This window comes from Crocodylus porosus, unplaced genomic scaffold (assembly GCF_001723895.1).
Source record: "Crocodylus porosus isolate Cpor-Errol unplaced genomic scaffold, CroPor_comp1, whole genome shotgun sequence".
NCBI lineage: Eukaryota > Metazoa > Chordata > Crocodylia > Crocodylidae > Crocodylus > Crocodylus porosus.
In genome coordinates, this window is record NW_017728933.1 from 5,638,241 (window position 1) to 5,657,258 (window position 19,018).

General features: G+C 52.4%; 1 protein-coding gene across 1 annotated transcript; it reads right to left on the reverse strand.

Moving 5' to 3' along the window:
* Positions 1-8,387: 8,387 nt before the first annotated feature.
* On the reverse strand, positions 8,388-15,163 carry PROSC (proline synthetase cotranscribed homolog (bacterial)). Its single transcript, XM_019546112.1, has 8 exons — positions 15,065-15,163; positions 14,835-14,942; positions 14,490-14,525; positions 13,853-13,928; positions 13,206-13,340; positions 11,781-11,923; positions 10,676-10,774; positions 8,388-10,115 (listed from the first exon to the last, which is right to left on the reverse strand). The coding sequence occupies exons 1-8, from the start codon at positions 15,143-15,145 to the stop codon at positions 9,978-9,980; spliced, it is 816 nt and encodes a 271-aa protein (XP_019401657.1). The 5' UTR covers positions 15,146-15,163; the 3' UTR covers positions 8,388-9,977.
* Between the last annotated feature and the right edge of the window lie 3,855 nt (positions 15,164-19,018).

Sequence of the window (19,018 nt, forward strand, 5' to 3'; positions counted from 1 at the left end):
TATAGATATATATGTGTATGTACCAGTGTGTGTGTGCAGCCACACGTCTGAGCACGTGTGTGTATGTATGGGGGGCGGTGTACGTCTAAGCATGGGTATGTACCAGTGTGTGTAGAGATATATATGTGTATGTACAAGTACATGTGTGCAGCCATGTGTCTGAGCATGTGTATTTATGTATGGGGGGGGTGTACATCTAAGCATTTGTATGTACAAGTGTGTGTGCAGCCGCGTGTCTGAGCATGTGTGTATATGTATGGGGGGGTGTGTATGTCTAAGCATGTGTATGTATGAGTGTGTGTGTGTGTATAGATATATAAGTGTGTGTGTGCAGGCGCACGTGTCTGAACGTCTATGTACACACGTGTATGTACAAGTGTGTGTGTGTATGCATGTATGTATACATATATACATATACACGTGTATACACGTGTAGGTACCCATGTAAATATAACAACCTGTCAAGTGACCGCTGTGCTTCAGGGGTCCCTTCCAGCCTGAGCTTCCGTACCTGTGCAATGGACGCAATATGGATGCACCGCCCTGAGCCGTTCTAAATTCTTACTGGCACGGAGGCCCTCGGACAGGAGGAGCCATCTGGGAAGAACGTGGCTAGAGCAAAGCTGCTCCTGGGAGCCTGGCTAGAACAGAAGGCAAACCGACCTGGCTCCACTGGGATGGGTCGGGGGCAATCCTAGACCAAAACGCACTTTTAACCGTTCAACTATTTTAGTCTGGCTACAAAGGTTTGCACCGTGCACCCATCACTGTGCCAGTGCTTCATTTGGTCTGCTGCGCTGGGACAGCAGAGTCGCCCAGTGCCAGCACGTGACAGGTGAGGGGCGCCCACCCCTGTGCCAACCATCATCCTTCATTTCAGGGACCGTCTCTTCACTTCCCCCCTAGCCCCCGTGCGGCCTGCGAGGCTCTTCCCTTCTGCCTTTCCGGTCTGTTTGCTTCGGTGGTTTTCACGCTAAGTTCAATATTGTTTTCCGCTCCCCCTCCCTCAGAAAGGCGGCCGGACCCTGCCTTTGGCATTTCCCCTCCCTCGGCCCTCTCGGTGTACAGGGCTTGTCCTCTGCAGACACGGCTCGCTGGACTTTCAACTAAAAAGGCATCAAAAGGACAGGATGAATTTGGGAGGAGCCCCAGCCTGAGGGAGCAGAGGGAGAGGGCCAGGGAAGGACAAGAGAACATGTCTGCCAGGATCAATAAATACTTCCCCAAGGGGCGAGAAATGTGTTCTTTTCTTTAAATAAATAGAGCTCTGCCCTCAGCCCCATAAAGAGCTGCTCACTGCAGAAGTGGAGGGGAGAGAAAGCTGACAGCAGCACAAGTCTCCAAACATTTTCACTTTGGGAGCACAAACAGGTGGTCTCTCATCCCTTCCGGCCTTCGTTTCCCTATCTGTAAAATGGACGCAATACCGATCTCCCTCACTGAGGACTGTCACTTCAGCTTCTTACTGGCATGGAGGCCCTCAGACAGGAGGAGCCATCTATGAGGAATGTGGCTAGAGCAAAGCTGCTCCTGGGAACCGTAGGTGGAACAGAAAGCAAACCTACCCGGCTCGACCGAAATGGGTCGGGGCAACCCCAGAAACTCGGCATCTCCGGTGAAGTTGTTCAGAGGGAGAAGCAGAGCTGGGGAGAGAATATCTGCTCTAGAAGAGGGCTCCCAGTTAACCCACACCCTTAGGGCTGCCTAGGGTAAGCTGCACCCAGAAGGGCCCCCTAACACGTTCCTCTGGTCTGCTTCCAGCCCCTACTAAATAATTCTAGCTCCAAAGAGCAGGGGTTGTCCACCTGCCTCTTCAACCCCCCTTAGAAACTAACAGACCAACAACTTGGAGGAGAGAGGAGGGGTTATTTTGCACCTCACAGGGGCAAATTCCATGCCGCGGTGTGCCTGCTGCTGGAAAAGCCTCTCTGCCAGCCGGACTGCAGTCAGACAGCACCTCTACTTCTAAAGTTTCATCTCCAAAACTCCTGCAGAGGAAGTGGCATGGACCTGGCTTTTCTGCTTGGGAAGTTGGTCTGCTGGGACTGGAGCCTCTAGCTGCAGGGAGCCATGCCCAGCACTCTAAGCCGTCTTATCCAGGGAGTGTCTTCTGTAGAGGAACATGACCATATGCACATGATTAAAGCGCGCTTATTGGAAACACCGAGACCCCCAGAAGTGTTACCGCAAATCTTTTTATCAGCCTCCATTAGAAACAGTTGTTTTTAAACACAGCCACACACCCCTGCGGGGCGTGAAGCTCAAATGCTGCAGCTCAGAGATCCTGCAAGCACAACTAAATGAGCAACAGGAAATTGCCTTTGATTCCAGTACCCAGGCTAATGAGACCCAGACAGTAAACACAGAGCATCAGTCATGACAAAATCCAGGGCCAACCTTTTCAAAATGAACAGAGATCTTCATTCCCACCAGAACCACCTTTGCCGTGAGCAGGTGCTCTGCACTGTAATCAGTCCCCTTCAGACGTTAATTTGGCTCCACAAAAATCATGGCCTATTTTTGGAAAATGTAGACCTTTGGGTGTAGAAACATAACTCCAAGTAGTCAGAGGTGGTGTCAGTAACACAGGGAAGAGCCTTTATTTCTGAGCTACGTGCCTGGAGATGAAAGGAACCCCCGGGATTTAAAAAGCAACCAGAACAGAAAAACCCGAGTCATATCCTGCAAACACTTGTCCAATTACTGCTTGATCCTCCAGATGCTACCTCACACCATCCCATTGAAATCAGTGGCACTGAGCACCGCACGCAGCAGCAGCATGTACGAGAGGCAGCCTTTTCTGCTGTGAAGATGCTGGTAAATTCAAGCCGTCACCAATCCTGACTGTGCCCACCACCAAATGGGAACTGGGGTACAACAGTGGTATGTCAGACCGGGGAAATGGCTCAATACAGTACTTGGTTATTACTGTACGCGCTAGCATTAAGGAAACTCAAGGAGACAAACAGAGGCGTATGCATTGCCTGTAGCTTGATGAGCAGCTGTGGGTGGCCTTGCCATTTAGGAGTTGACTCTCACCCACTGATTATTCTGCACTGCCTTAATGACCCGTTTCACTTCTCTTCCCCCCAGGGAGCCAAATGGGGAGGAAAGAGGCAGCCTACCCTCTACTTATTGCGAGCTGCTCTGAGCTGAGTCCAAGCCACAATTGGTACCCCTCTTTCTTCTCTTTTTAAAAGTGGTGCATCTACAATCATAGTTAGAAGCAGCCCTAGAAAACCCTGGCATTAATTTGTGCATTCCTCCTGAGCGGACAGGAGTGAACTTGGCAAGGCGCTCGAGCCCGGGATAGGAGGATGTTGGTCAGGACTGGCAGTGCCAGTGGGGGAGCAGAGTCATGCCACGGTACATGGTCCTCCTAAAAAATTACCTCCTTAAACAGGCAAACCCTTGCCCAAAGCAACAACAAATGTGAAACACTCAGGCCCATCACCGCTACATGAGAACAGGTCAAGCGACACTTCCCGCACGAGTTCAGCTCCACGTAGCCCAGGTTCTTTCAGCTACTTCCAAGCCCCTCTAACCTCTTTCCAGAGGAACAGCAAATCTGATCCATTCTAATTACTCCCCCGCAGGACAAGGTAATTCACTTGATGCTACAGTAGTATTAGGTTCTGGGCATTGGCAGAATCATAAATCGCTCTGCCGCTCCCATCCCAGCTCTCTAAAGCACTCTGGGTTCAGTTAGTCAGAGCAGGAGACTCCAAATTCCTCTTGCTCTTGGTCAGTAAAAGCCTCTTTGACGTTGGCTATTGCAAGAGAAACCCGAGAGCCAAGAGGTACACAAGTCTCCCAGTTCTGAAATCTGCAATAGGCTCTAGCCCTCTTGTATGCAAGTGGGAATTTCCTCCTGCCCCTTCCTGCCAGGCACTTTCAGGGTGTCCCTGAGAGCACAAAACAGGTGAAAGGACAGGTCTGGAGCAAGAGCGTTACGTTGGCCCACAGGTGGGCACCCCACCAGACCACCAGAAGGGCTGCATCCAAGCATCTTGGCCTTGCAGACTGGGTTTGAACTGCAGTAAGACCAGACAACGGGAGCTTCCCGGGAACTTCCCCTCCAGCAGGACACAACCTCAGTCTTTTCACAGCGCTGACCACCTGCCACATGCATCTGAATCTACCCTCCAAATCCACCAGTTACATGAAGCAATGCATTTTGTACCGGGGGGGAACCAAGGTCAGGAGACATTGAGGAACTTGCCCGAGGTTACAAGGGAAGTCTTTGGTGGAGCAGGAAGCAAAACCCAAGCCTCAAAGGCCTCAGCTGCAGCACCGCCCTTCTAGACGAGCAGAATGAAAAGCATCCTATGGTTAACTGAGTTTTAGGAGCTCTCTGCAGAGATCCTGATGCACGTGCACAATGAGCCGTCAAGGCTAGTGCTTCCTCCACATTGAATGTCCTTCCCTCCTACTGCAGCTTGCTCGTGCTACTCTCCAGAGGAGAAACATCCTGCAGGGCAGCCCTCAGCCCTGACAAAGGACAAATTGCAGCCCCTTATTGAAGCACAAGCCTGCTCTCTTTTAAGCCGTCTCAAAGGATGGAGCTGTAGATCCCTACTGCACACCTTGACTGCAGGATGTTGGTCCTTGAGAGCCAAGCTTTGGAGTGCCATAACCCAGGGCTTGTTCTGATGAAGTTTGTACTGGACCCTAGAATCACACGCAGAGATTAGCACATGCTAGCCCCAGGACAGAGCAAAACCCATCACAGGATGGCAAACAAGCAACGGCTAGGCTGTGGAGGCCGCTAGTCAGACCAGTGAGGGACTGGACACAGTCTGTGTGCTTGCAGAAGTCCTGATAGTGCACAGACAGGGGTTGTGAAAGCTTCCACAACCCCCAGGTGTTTCTGATCACAGAGCAAATGCAAACGCCACCGTGACAAAGACAGAAAAAATCCTAGAATCAGGAAGGCTCAGCAGAGTGGCCTCAAAAACTCCTTTTAGTGGCAGTCACAAGGAAACAGCCAGCGCTGTTCTCGCAGCAGTCTAACCCTGCACTCCGGCACCCTCCAATGCCAGGAGGGCCAGGCCTAGAGGGTTGCCCATGCATAGCGCTAGGACCAGACACAGCATGGGGCAAACTGGTGCAATCACTCTTGTCCTGTGGCTAGGTTTACAATCCAGACTGTGACTTGCCACAAGCAGCCTGAAGCCAAAACAGATACGGCACAGAGGTCTCTTGTGCCTCAATCCAGCACCCTGTCCAATAGGCTGTCCTTCCTCCCCTTTGAACATGCTATGTGCTTGCTTTTCTTTGACAACACGCTACCCAAGTACCCCATTCAAACCCAGGTCAATCGGAAACAGATAACTTCCATGCTTATCCAAGTCTTTCCCCACCCAGCAGGCCCACACCTTCCAAAGCTGGATTCGGGGCCAAAGCCCTTCTCTGCACTAAATTGAATAGGATCAAGAGTGGATTTTATTTTGTCAACTGGCAAAAAAGCTAAACTTGAATCCAAGTCCTTTGCAACACATAAGATAGCATCTGAAAAAGTGTTAGGCTTGGTTTGGGGGAGGAGAGAGAGAACGCGTGTGCCATATTTGGAGAGACTAGATTCTTCCTGAAAAATTTCAAGCCTGACAAATTCTGTGGTTTCAAAAGTTGCCTGTAGGGGAGAAAGTGGCTCAGTTAGTGCTGATGTTTATCCGAGCACTGCCTTAGCACACAGCCCCTCCTCACCAAGTGCTATGAGAGAAGTACATGGCTCCAGCCTAGGCTCATCCACATTTTTATTCCTTTTGGAAGGGGCCCAGTCCACTCCAGATGTGGCCCAACCCCACTTAGAACAATTCTCTCTCAGCAGATGCAGGGTTTACATCAGGGATGGGCAATTATTTTGGGCAGAGGGCCGCTTACTGGGTTTTGGCAAGCCATGGAGGGCCGCATGATAGGCAGCCAGGAGCAGATAAATTTTAAATTTTCTAATTTTTTTAGGGGCCCTGCAGGCCGGATAGAATGGCCTGGTGGGCCTTATTTTGCGCACCCCCAGTCTACATCCTGCTGCTGCACTACGCTCACAGGCTACTCTGGAAAGCAGGAAGAGGGTCAGTTTGTACAGCAAGGCTGACCAGGGGCACAGCCCAGCTCTCTCAAGAGCTGGAGGTATTCTTCGATGTTGCACGGCTAATTCTAACAGGATCCAAGACTGATGCACAAGCTGGAGATACCTTGGAAATGAAGGAGGACCATCACAGAGAAAACCACGAAATGGCCTGTGCTTTCCTGTTAAGCTAGGAGTTTCCGCCCACCGCCCGGGATAGGTAAAAGGAATCAGAAGTCATGGCAGAGGTGATAGCTTTTATTAGACCAACTATATTTTTGCAAAAAAATTTGGTCTAATAAAAGATATCACCTCTACCACAACTTCTGATTCCTTTTGCTGCTAGACCAACACAACTACAACGTGGATACCTCAGATAAATAATGCACCTTGCTTCAAGCCTAAACCTCAGTGCACTGGGATGAGTTTGTTCTTGCAAGGCAAATATTGACAGTAACACTGACTCAAGGAGCAGGGAAGGAGAATACTGCTGCTTCAGCAAACAGGCCAAGTGCTTTTGTTTTAAAAGGTGTAAATAAAGCTTGTGTTGGGTGTGAGCGTGAAGGGCCTGGGGGTTCATTACCAGGAAAGGCAGCTTTTCATCTCCAGGTTGCTGGCTCCACTCGAGTGTCCAGAAATTCCCATCTGTTGGGTGACCTATGCAAAAGGAGTGGGTGGGTCCCAGCCCAGTTCACTGCAGACAGGTGTCTAACATCACCAACACTTCCCTAGGCTTGGCACTTTTACTGACAGGGCTCAAGGGACTAAACACCCGCTTGAGAGAAAACTGCTGTCTACATCAAGGCATAGAGGGGGCAAGAGGATCACAGTGGTCCTACCTGCTGTACTTGGGAGGCACAGAAGTCTCTATGATGGTCAAGAACACATTACACCAGTGCAAAGTTCACACACACACGAGAAAAAGTACATCAGGGCAAAGCTAATGCAAGGGTGCACGGCTAGGAAATAGAAGCACAGCAAAATACTTCCCCTATAGGGTTTTCTCATGCTGGCCCTTAACTTCTGCTCATGCTGTCCAAGTTCCTCCATCTAGGCTACCCTCAATGCTACGCTGAGATCAGCGACTGGAAAAGGAGCTGCACATCCACTGGACCAACTGTGAGACCCACCCGCAGCTCTGCCACCAGCCAGTCCTACAAAATCCAGACTCTCCAGAACTCAAAGCCCTGCACATGCTAAACACACAAAGCCGCCCCTTCCCTGCCCTGCTGTTTTGTGAGCGTGTCCTTACCTTCCCGACTCTGTCATCTGTTGCCTCTAAGCCTTGCAAGCATTCAGGGAATAAGTGCAGAATGCTAGAGAGAAACGGAAGGCAGGCGTAGTAGGCAAGTGGGTTATGGGAACCTGAGGTATGAAGAGCGAAAACTTTTCTAAGCCCCCTCATACTACACTCCCATTCCCTGGTGCTGCACAGCAGACCCAAGACAACAGCTCATTTTGGTGCATGAACTGTGCAAACGAGCCACATCTGTCATTGTCGCAGGGATCAGAGTAGAAAAGGGTGAACAGGCAGGGGCAGGAAATCACTTCATAGCTACTTGCGCTGGCTCACTTGACCCTCGGTAGCCACAGCCATGCTTCCTCTACACCACATGTAGCCAGGGCACTCATTAATGCTCTACCATGCCCTTGGTTTCCCTTGCTTTTGCTTAAGCTCTGTTGCATAAAGAGGGTCTTTCCGCTGGAGGGTTACTTCCTTCCATATACCTGCGCGGCCACAATTATATTTCAGCTGCATGATAAAAAAAGAAGCATTGGCTGGAAGAAAAAAAACAACCTGTTGCTTTGCCATGGAAAGCTATTTTAGAATAACAGCAACTATTAGCAAGTCTGGGTCGCATTTAGGCAAAGAGGGGAAAACATTAAGAACCCATTGCAAATAAGGGATGAGTGTTTCATTTAAAAACACCCAACAAAAGCTTCCCGAGACATCTTGTTTTAGGCATTTCAAAACCCTTTGTTTTTACATCAAAATGTTTTGCCTGACATAAAACTAATTGTTCTGTGTGGCCACAGACCTAGAATTAAAGCCAATTATTTGTCTGGCAGTAATTATGCATCAGTCTCCCAGAGCCAATATTGGCTAGTGGAGCTCTCCAGGACTGGGGGACACTGCCATCCAGAGGCCTTGCCGGAAAATTGCCTTGTTGGTTTCCATTTTCTACAGCGCCAGTCCTCATTTATTTCCCCTCCAGTCAAGAAGCCCCCTGAATCCATTTGGCTTCAGCTGCCTTTCAAGCCACCCCCTCCCAAAACAAACCAGAACTGTGTCTCACTCCCTCAATCATTCACAACACCGTAACATAAAAATAACATCTTTAATAGAGCTCTGGAGTTGGCACAGATGGCATTCAAATTCACCACTTATTAACGTACTATGAAACACCATACTATGCAGCTCCAACTACAGCGGCTCAGATCACGCTTCGTTTTAAAAACTAGGTAGCATGATAAGTTGGTTTAAAGAGCTTGCTTTTTTCAGTTACATTCAGAAAACAAAACCCATGGCTAGATTGAACCAGACATGCGCACGCAGACAGAAGCCTGGAGAGCAGAAGCATATTTATACTGGCGACTAGCGTCTCCTCATCCTAGCTGCAGACAAGGACCTGAAGTAGACTGTTGGACTGCGAGTTAAAAAACAGAACTGCTGTAAACTCTGTCAGTGCAAGTGTGCTGAGCGTGGGACATCCATTTGTATTCAAGCCTCAAGGAAACAGCTGCTTTGAAGGGAAAGCTGCCTCCTCCGCCATTTCAGAAGTAGCAGAGCCCAGGGCCAATTTAAAAACAATTAGGTGCTGGTATCAGTGAGAATAAAAAAAATAAAATAAAAGTGTTGCATGTAGTAGTGTCTGGATACAACGGGAAAAGACTGCAATCCCTGCACCCACTTTCTTCTGAGGGCTTCCAGGACTTCACAAGCAAGCCTCACAGTCCCCTCCATGTGAGGTAGGTCAGCAATACCCTCATTTTACAGATGGGACAACTGAGGCACCACCGGTTAGAACATTTGCCCAGGGTCACAGGGCAAGTTGAAGGCAGGGTGGGGCCCCTGCTCTAACCAAGAATTACTGGGCAGCTTGCAAGTAACTCACAATAAACACTGCACTGGGGGAAAGAAGCAAAGGCTTGAAAGCATCCTGAAAGACAGAGGTGTGTCGCCAAGGATCAAAATTAGCAAATGTCAGCCAAGGGAGGACAAACGCCATCTTCCCCGCTAGACAAGAGGCTCATCCTTTCCATCTGTGTGTCAAAACCCTCGTGCTATTAATGTATACTAGCACCTGTGCTCCTTAACCATCCTCAGCCATTCATTACACCCCCTCTAATCAGAGGGGATGTACTTTCAGCCTCACTCACTACTGCTAGTGTCAGGGATGTCTCCACAAAGTAGGTTCAATCTACGTATGTAGCAGCTACGGAGCTGCGTAACTTCTTACCCAAGGTGAAGACATATTTAGAGAGGCCTCTGACAAAGTTAAATGCTTGCCAAAAGCAAACAGTGGTCAGTGTGGTGAACCACTCCCGATATTAGAAACAGAAAAAAAATCACAAATTCCGCAGGAGATGTGCCTTGCTGATTATACCTCACTGCTGTGAATCAGCAGCTTATCTGATATATTCAGAAGTCAGTGTTGTTAATGAGCCTGAAGTAGCTACGATACTAAAGTCACTTCGCAATCACAAATTTTCTGGTTACTTGCTGGTAAAAATCCAGTTTCTACTGAAGACACAATAAATTGTTACAATTAGGAGGCCTGTACGACCTCTGTTCTATTACCAGGGATCTCTCACCAGCATGACAAGCTGTCAACACAGAGGGAGGTCAAAGTGCATAGTTAAGTGTCCCAGGAACTGTCCACTGCTCAAGATCATTGTTTCTTTCCACTTAATGATCCTGCACAGCCAAGGTCTCCATTTTATTTTTAGCTTCAGCAAGGGTTGAGTCCTTGGCTGGTTTCTTGGAGTAGTCTCGCTCCCCAAAAATTGTGCTTCCAATCCGGACATTGGTAGATCCAACCTCAATCTGTATTGAGGAGAGGGAAGAACACAGTCCTCAGACACCATTCAGTGCAACACTGCCCCTCCCACGGCTGTTAGCATAGTCAGTAACGCAGCTCAGGTATGGGCTATGAAAAACGTCCTTCCCCATACACCTGCTCACCCCCACTGGATTTTTTCAAGAACCCCTCTGATCTTTTACTACAGCAATACTCAGCATGAAGGTGCCCACCACTGGGACAGGTGAGGTAGCTGCTTTTAGGTGTCTGATATTCAGACTGTAATGCTAGTAGCTATAAACATACCCTAAACAGATAGCAGCTGTGTCCCTTACAGATCCAGGACTCAGAAGCCCTAATGCAATCCTTGGTTTTGTACCAGCTGTGGCAAACAAGGTAGCAAGATGAGACATTAAAGCAACCATATGGTCAATTTAGGGGCAAATCTCAATACAGGACTACGGTACAGGTGTACACAGCCCGGCTGCTTGATCGCCATCCCCCTCATAGACAGGTGACAGGAGGGCAGTGTGCCTGGGATGAATGCCACCGTAGATCTGATGAGGCTAGAAGACCCCAGACTTACCGCATGCTGGAAATCTGTGGACATTCCCATGCTCAGCTCAACTTTGTCAATGGAGATATTTAGCTTCTCACACACTTCCTGTCGCAACGACAGCAGCACCTGGCAGAAGAAAGGCAAGAGGGGCAGATTGGAGGCTGCATGATAGCTGTGCTGACCCGTTTTCATGGAACCCTCTCTTTTTGCCTCTCTGAAGTTTCCTTCCACAGTTTTCCTTCCTTCCTTGCATGGTCCTTGCTCAAGGGCTTTTGTTTGTTCTAACTTACCTAATGGTTTTGGGGGGGGGGGGGGTTACATCTGTCTTCTTCTACAAGACACACTACAGACAATGCACAGATTCACAAGGCATCCTTTCAAATGAGAGTCACATCAGTCTGACAGGCCAGCTGGGTCAAAGGAGGGGTTGGCAGCCTTATACTAACCAAGCCTCAGGCAAAGGAAAGCCGTGGCTGGAAGGTCACCAGGAGGCAGAACCGCATCAGGCTTGGCCAGATGGGTTGCTGTGTATTTCTTAGCTACAAACTCCAGAAGACAGGAGGGATCACAGAGAAGCCCCGTGACAAGGTGTGACTTACAAGCCCTCTGTACTAGTGAATCAGACACCTACAATTGTCACTAAAAGCCTAAAACATTTGCACCTCTAGGATAGTGTACCAGCATTCCCAAAGACTGAGCCCAGGCTGTGTACCTTGACTGCAAACATTTGCTGCAAAGTGACATCACAAGGCCAGGCAACACCAGACTGGGAGAGAGAAACCTCTAAACTCTTATGCCAAACTCTGCAGATACCAGTGCCCTCAGGCGCTCTAAGCACCTCTAGGTCCCTTGCTTTATAGAATGGGAAGAATATCCTTTACCCATCACAGAGGCAACAGCAACCATGCACCATGCACTCTGAAGACACAGTAACCCCAAGCAGTTTGATTCTTAAAAGCTGAAGTTTCCCTTGGCCGCTTTAAAACAGATTGCACATATTTACCTCTATTTCTTACAAGCAATAGCTTGGATCAGTGCATCAAGGGCCAAATCCCTGCCCCAGTCAGTGGTGCCTGCCAGACTTCCAGTGAATCTGAGAACTGGCCATAGGACTGCTCACAGTAAGCCACACCTGGAAGTCCGGATTGGGTCCCTTGTTGAGGTCATGCCCAATGCTGCCAATTGTCATCAGACCCACGAATTCAAGGCCTGGGCACTTCTCGATGACATGCTCCACAGTTGGCACAGTCTCTCCAGGTGGAAGGCCATGCTTACCTTAGAAAGAAGGTACACACCCAAGAATGAAATGGCGCACACACACGCGGCTGGCTTCGGCTATAGACATTGCCCTTATCCAGGCCACAGAGAAGGCTTCTCCTTTTGTTTCAGCTCAGCCCCTTCTCTGACCTCCCTAAGATTTCATAGGCCTGCAGCCATATGTCAGACTATATGACATATAGCTCGATGGCTGTACAACTGCTGTGGAACGTGAGGTGGCTGGGTAGCCACAAGCCAAGCACTCTGGCATGTTCAGAGCACCAGGTCACTTGAGTCTCTCCCTTGGCACAAGGCACTTAGGCCAGACAGCCCCTGCTGCTCCCCCCAGCTAATGAAGCAGTGCCTAGAAGGTCCACATCACAAGACCTGCTTATGTTTAAAGAAAAATGAGTTTGAAAATGGTAACATTTCTGCTTAACTTAGTTTTTCTGCTGGCTTCTGTAATTCCAGATAGACTAACTAGATAGATATTCACACTGCAGTTTTGCCAGTGTTACTATAATTGCAAAGCTCCCAAGGGGCCAACTCAAACTTGTACCAAAACGGATAGGACAGGTTATACCAGTGACAGCCAGGGCTTTTCTGCCCTGCGTGTTGGGCAAGGAAGCATCTACATCCCAAGTGCCACACTGGCACTGACAACACTTTTAAGTGAAGACATGACCCAACATATGTTCCCGTCTCTCTAGACCAGGGGTGCGCAAGATGCGGCATGGGGGCTGGATGCAACCCGCCAGGCCATTTTATTCGGCCCACGGGGCCCCTAAAAAATTTAGAAAATGAATTAATCTGCCCTGGGCTGCCTGTCATGCAGCCCTCGATGACTCGCCAAAACTCAGTAAGCGGCCTTCTACCCAACATAATTGCCCTCCCCTGCTCTAGACAATGGCTCTATTTCGACTGGGCCAACTCATCTGCCCTTGTGGCTTCACAGGCTTTGATGGTGCTCGAAACAAAGTACCTTGTTTCTTGGATGGCTGGAGCCAGGACAACCCCAGAAACAGAATAAACTGATGTGAAGCCAGCACACAAAGCCAAACCCCTGTTCCTCCTCAAGCATTTAACTCAGCCCCTGAATTATCATTAACATAGCTGTAACTGGGCTATTCAGATTGGCAAGACACATTCCTGCCTTGCTTTCAAAACACCAGGACAAAGCTGAATTTCAACTCTATATTAGAGGGTCTCCTTAAACACACAAGCCAATCTATCCCAGGCTAAGCATTCAGCCCCACATCACCCTAACCCCATCAGTCAGACCCAGTGTCCAGGCACTTACTGTCTTCTCCACTGGTGTTAACTTGCACCATGACTTTTAGCCTGTGTGCAAACCCTTTCTTTTGCCACGAGTTGTTCACTCTGTCTGCTAGTTTCATCGAGTCGACCGTTTCCAGCATGAACAGGTTGGGGACAGCTGAGGAGAGAAGGCAATAAGGACACTTCTTTTGGCACAAGCACGTAACAACTGTGCCTGGACATGCCCTTCCCATCTGGCACTAGCTGGTGAGCTCACAGGAGACCTCTTCCACATCCCAACCGTGGTTCTGGCAGGTTACAGCCTCCTAACCTCAGTGTGCTCCCCATTAAATAGGGCTCTGAGGAGTGGCTGGCATTGTACAGTATGTTGAGAATGGGATGCCCTGCAAAAGCCAAGTGGCTGCTGCTTCATTACAATGAACTGCCCCAGTGGAGCAGAAATGCAAGTTGCCAAAGTGCAGGGAGAGGGGGGGAAAAAAGCAAGATTTCAATGTCATGCACAGCCCTAAAGCTGCAGATGCCCCATACTGCCAGAAGCGTTTTGCTGAGTCCCCTTTCCCCAGGGCCGGCTGTATTCTCTTAACAGTACTAACGGGTTCATAGCACCCGCTGCACTTGTTTTAACACTGGAAACCCTTGTGCTCTGAAGGCCATATGCATGAAGCTTACCAATCAATTTGTTGACGTTCTGTTTCTGCAGGTGCCCTATAAAATGCCATTTAATCTCTGGACACAAGGACAGAATCTGAGAACAGAGAGGAAGAGTTAGCCGAGAACGACGACAGTCTCCTCCCCACCCAGGAAGCAGTTGCCGCTTGGTTTGTCTAAGAAAAAAAGCCAATTCCCTTAAGCCCACCGTTTGAGCCACATAGGATGGCAGGAAGGTATCTGCCGCGTAGCCAATTTCGTTCCTACTCGGCACTTCTTGGGGGGCAGGATGGACAGAGCGAGGGGAACGCTGCAATGGGGCTCAGGAGAGAAGACGTGTTACAAACACGGGATTGTAAAGGCCCAGAGCAGACGCTCACCCTCCTCCCTCACGCACCGAGACTTGCGTCTCCTGTTGTAGGGACCATTTGCGCTCCCATTCCCCTACTGGCTTTGATGCCGAACCGCTAATAGGGCCTGCCGAAGGCAGAAGCAGCAGGGATAACCTAGGGGCGACCTCAGCTTGCGTCTGCAAAAAGACGTTCGTTCCAGCACGAATCACTCCTCCACTGAAGACCCGCGTTCAGCGAGCAGCCTGCTGACCGGCTGTCAGAGCAGGGCAAGGTACAGAAACAGGGAGGGAGAAGCCAGCACTTACCCTGGAGTCGGAGGCCTTCTCCAGCAGCTCTTGCACCTGAGAGAAGACAAGTCAGCCGCTCGCGAGAGCGGCACCAGGGCCTGGCTCCCGCTCCCCCCCACAACCAGCGTCCCCGGGGTCACGCTCATGCAGCCCCTCCTGCGCCCTGCACCGGGGGGGCCGTGCCCAGCTCACACAAGCCACCCGCGGACGGGGGGCTCTGGGGCCCTTGCCCCAAGGCCCGTGGAGCTCCCGGTCCCCCCAGCTCCCAGCCCGCGGCCAGCTCATCCACGAGCAAACGGCTCCCGGAGCTGGTGGCCCCGGCGCCGGCCCGGGGAGGGGCCCGCCGGGGCAGGGGGCGCTCACGTAGTTCTCCCCGAAGCTGCGCTGGCCGTGGTTGTAGGCCTCGATCACCATCTCCGCCGGCTTGGTCTTGCTGACGGCCACGAGGCGCGGCTGCACGGCGGGGAGGCCCTGCGAGGGAGGTCATGGTCGTGGTCATGGTCACGGGGCCCCCCGTGGTCATGGTCAACCCACCCCCCATGGTCATGCCCCGACTCCCTGGTCATGGCCATGGCCTCCGGCCCCGCGCGCACCTGTGGCCGCCTTGCCACGGCCTGTTGCAGGCGCTCGGTAACCGCCCGCAGCGCGGGGCCCAGCCCGGCGCCGGCGGCCATGCCCGCTCCAGCCTCGCCCGCCCCGCCCGGCTTCCGCCACACTCCTCCCCCCGTCCAGCCAATCGCTGGGCGCCGCTGCGCGGCGAAAACCAATGAGCGCGCAGGGGCAGGGCCTAAGGGGGCGGGTCGACGCCCGCCATTGGGCGCCCGGCGGCGGCCATGCTGGGAAGGGCTGTGTGCGGGAACTTCCGCCACTCGAGTCGGGCCCTTCTCGGAGAGCCAGTCAGCGGGTACCTTTAAGTCTCAGGGGCCAATGGCGTAGCCACCAGGGGCGGGACAGCACCCTGCCACTGGACTCCTAGCGGCGGCCATCTTGGGAAGGTCAATGGGTTGAGTCCCGGCTGATTCAGCAGCTAATTGCAAGTTCAGCCACAGGGGGGCAGCACCGGGCACCTCCTGGCTGCAGTGTCCCAGTTCAGCCACCTGGGGGCAGCACTGAGCAGGGGTTTTCCCGCCTCTCCCTTGGGGCTTTTCTGGGCCCTGGGGAGCTGTCCAGGAGGCAGATGTGCAGAGCACAGCTGGGAGGGGCCGGGACTTGCACCCTGGTGCCAGGCCACATCAGGCCCCCAGGTCACCCCCCACATGCACCCCTGCCAGGCGTGTTCCCAACCAGGCCTCAGGGGCAGCGACGGAAGCTGAGCACCTCTGCCCCAGAAACTCCTACGGCCACTGACGGGTGCTTCCTGAAGCCGATACCTGCGTGTGGACCAGCAGCCACTGCCGTGGCAAGGTCCTGCCATTGCAAACTGGCAGGCCTGTCTGCTCTCAAGAGCATCGCCACATCGGAAAGCAGAACAAAACCTGCCCCCATGCCCAGGCTCATGCCCAGGAAGACGGCTGCAGGCCAGAGCCCTGGGTCACCGAGCTCTGCCGGGCATTCGCTGCATCCTCCATCCTGCCCCCGGTCACAGTGACTCGTAGGCCATCATTGAGCGTAAGCATGTCTCCACACCTTGCTTTAAATACAGTCTTCCACGGACAGTGGAAGTGTCTGGGGTGGAGGAGCCAGAGAGTCCTTTGCTATCCCCTGACAAACCCTGAGGGTGACCTGACAGACGTGTAGGCCTTGCCATGCCAGTGGGAAGCCAGGATTGCAAAAGAAGTCATTTGAAAAATTGCATTTCCCCGTGTGCTAAGCCCAAGGTTTTGTTCCCTGCCCTTGCACAGCTAAAACCACCATTGTACCAAGACTAAAGAAGCCAAAACAAGAAAAATATCTGTGGACTGCCCCCAGTGTTTACACCGTGCTGCTGTGGTCACCTCCAGGAACCAACCCGAGTGGTGTCCCCGACCGAGGAGGGAAGGCAGGCAACTGGTAGTGGGAGACCGTGGTCTGGTGCTGGTTCTCCTGCCTGCCCCGACCTGCCCTCGTGTTTGCTTCCCCGTGTCCTAGATGCCCCATGCTGCCAGCCCCCGCATGTGACACTTCCCCGTGGGCCTTCATGGGTCCGTGGGGTTGCCTCCTCCGTTGGGTCCCGGGGCCCCTTTCACTGCTGGGCTGCCAGGTTGTGCCCGGCCACTTCATACTCCCGTGACAATCTTCAGCCAGGCTCCAGGGTGCCTCCCTGTAGGGCTGGGGGCTGCTGCCCAGGGCCCAGCTCAGCCCCACTCAGCCCAAGGCCTGGCAGGAAAACAGCCGAGTACTTCCCAGCCCCTGCTCGCTGCTCTCGGGAGCCTCCCTGGAGCCAGGCCCCACCAGCCTGCCGTGAAGAGGGCTGCACTTGTGCCCCACACGGTTTTGCCATCTGCAGCTTCTTACCCAGGCCCTGCTCCATCGGAGCTGGAGCTGCACTGCTCTGGGGCTGGACCCATCCCAACTCCCCCTCCTTCCCTGCCCGCCGCCCCGCGCCCTGCTGGACCAGCTGCGGGAAAAACAGCAATGCAATGAAAGGAAATAAAAGCCAGCTGTCCTTAGGGACCCCGCCGCACATCCAAGCAAGGCACAGGCTGCCCCCGGGCTTCTCACCTGCTCTTGCAGCCGGGCTGGCTTGGCTTCACTTCAGGGATCAGATGGGGCTGGTGCATTCAGGCTGCTCTGGTTGGCAGCACCAGGGAGCTCCCTTGGATGCTCAGCTCAGCTCAGCCCCTGGGCATGTGGGTGTCCATGAAGAGAGAAGGAAAGTGCAGACAGCCACAGCAGTGCAGGGGTCACTCAGTCCCTCCTAAGCACTGGTGCTCCAGGCTGGGCCGGGCCCATAACGCTTTGACCACAAAGGGCTGAATCAATAGCTCCCCCCAGACCGCATGTCATCCTCCCTCAGCAATGAAAGACGGGGGTCTCGGTGCCCACGCATCACTTAGAAGCGTTTCCCCAGGCTGACCCCGCATAGGCATGCAAGGGGAAGGGCCTGGTGCCTGCGCAGGACTTGGACATTTTGCTGCACAGACCCAGGGTGAACCTGCCGTAGGAAGGAATGGGGGCTTGCCTGGTGCCCAAGGGGCAAGGAGTGGGGAGCAGAGACAAAAGCTTGTGTCAAGGGCTGACTTTCAGTAGATCGCAGCGGGGGAGCTGCTCTGCTATGCATGAGTGTCCATGATGCTGTGGTACCATTACATGTGGGAAGGAAGAGACTTAGAGGCATGCATTTGCAATCCAAGAGCTGGTAGCTTCACCCCACTGGCCCCTCAGCCAAGCACGTACACCGAGCGTCTGAACCACGCTCATCCCCCTAGGTAGTCCTTCTCCCATTCATGCGTGGCACTAATGGGGCAATTTAGGTTGACCTATGCGGATGTGGAGTCAGGACACGAAGGGAGGGCAGGCCAGTCAATTCCAGTACGGTCTCTGACTCGTGCGGGCCTGAAGAAGGGGAAGCGCCTCTCAAGGGACTAGTGCTTGACCTCCCATACAGCTACCTTGTGTTGCTGCCTGGCTTCAGGTAGCAGCCTTCAACTCCCTGCTTGTTGAGGAAGGCAGAGCCGAGGGAGCGTGACCGGCATAGGAAAGCGTGGCTGAATCGGACACCTGGAGGCCATTAAATCCAGCTCCTCGCTTGAGGCAGGATCATTCCTATCTAAACCCTCCCACGCAGCTTCTTGGCCTGTTTCTGAAACTACATTGCCAGGGCTTGCCATAACTCCCCACAGGTCACCAGACCCTTTGCCTTGCAGACACCGGGTTACAAAGTCCATTTCACTTGCCCTTCCCTCGGCTTGTAGTAGCCCCACAAGCTGGCTGCTCTCCCCCCTTCTCTGAGTAACTACCCCCATTCATTAGGGGAACACAAATACCATCAGAGCAGCTGGCAAGCAGGCAGAGCCTCATCAGCCTCTCTCAAAGCCAAAGGGAAAAGCTAGTCCAACAGCCCCATACTCCTGCCCCAGTCAACCAGGTATACAGTCCCATGATTGACAGGGTTGGGAAAAAGATCTAAGAAAGTCCAAACCTCTTTAACACACCCTGACCACCTTCTGCTTGAACCCAAAGGAGACATCCCAGACCGAGGCAGCCCCCAAGCCAGCAAAGGGCAACACAACGCATCCTTGCTCATGGGCTCCTTCTTCCCCAACCGCAAACACCAGCTTTGACAGCTGCCCGAGGCCCCATTCAGCCAGCAAGGAAGTAATGCTACACCAAGCTTATCCATCCACCTGAGAACCCAATAGTTCCCCAGCCAGCCAGCTTGGGAAGCCCTGAACAGTGCGCAAGAGCCCGGAGAGTTAGTCCAATGCAATTAGATGCCAGAAAACCTCTCAGATACCACCCTGACCATAATTCTGCACCAAATCAGCCACCCAGGCAGCAACAAGACAGGACATGGGATGGGGTCCGTTTGCCCTGCAGGCCAGGCACCCAGCCAGGGGACTCGTTACCCCCCTAAGTTAGCTAGCTGGCTATTTGCCTCCCCTCCCCCAGCCAGTCAGCTAGCTACA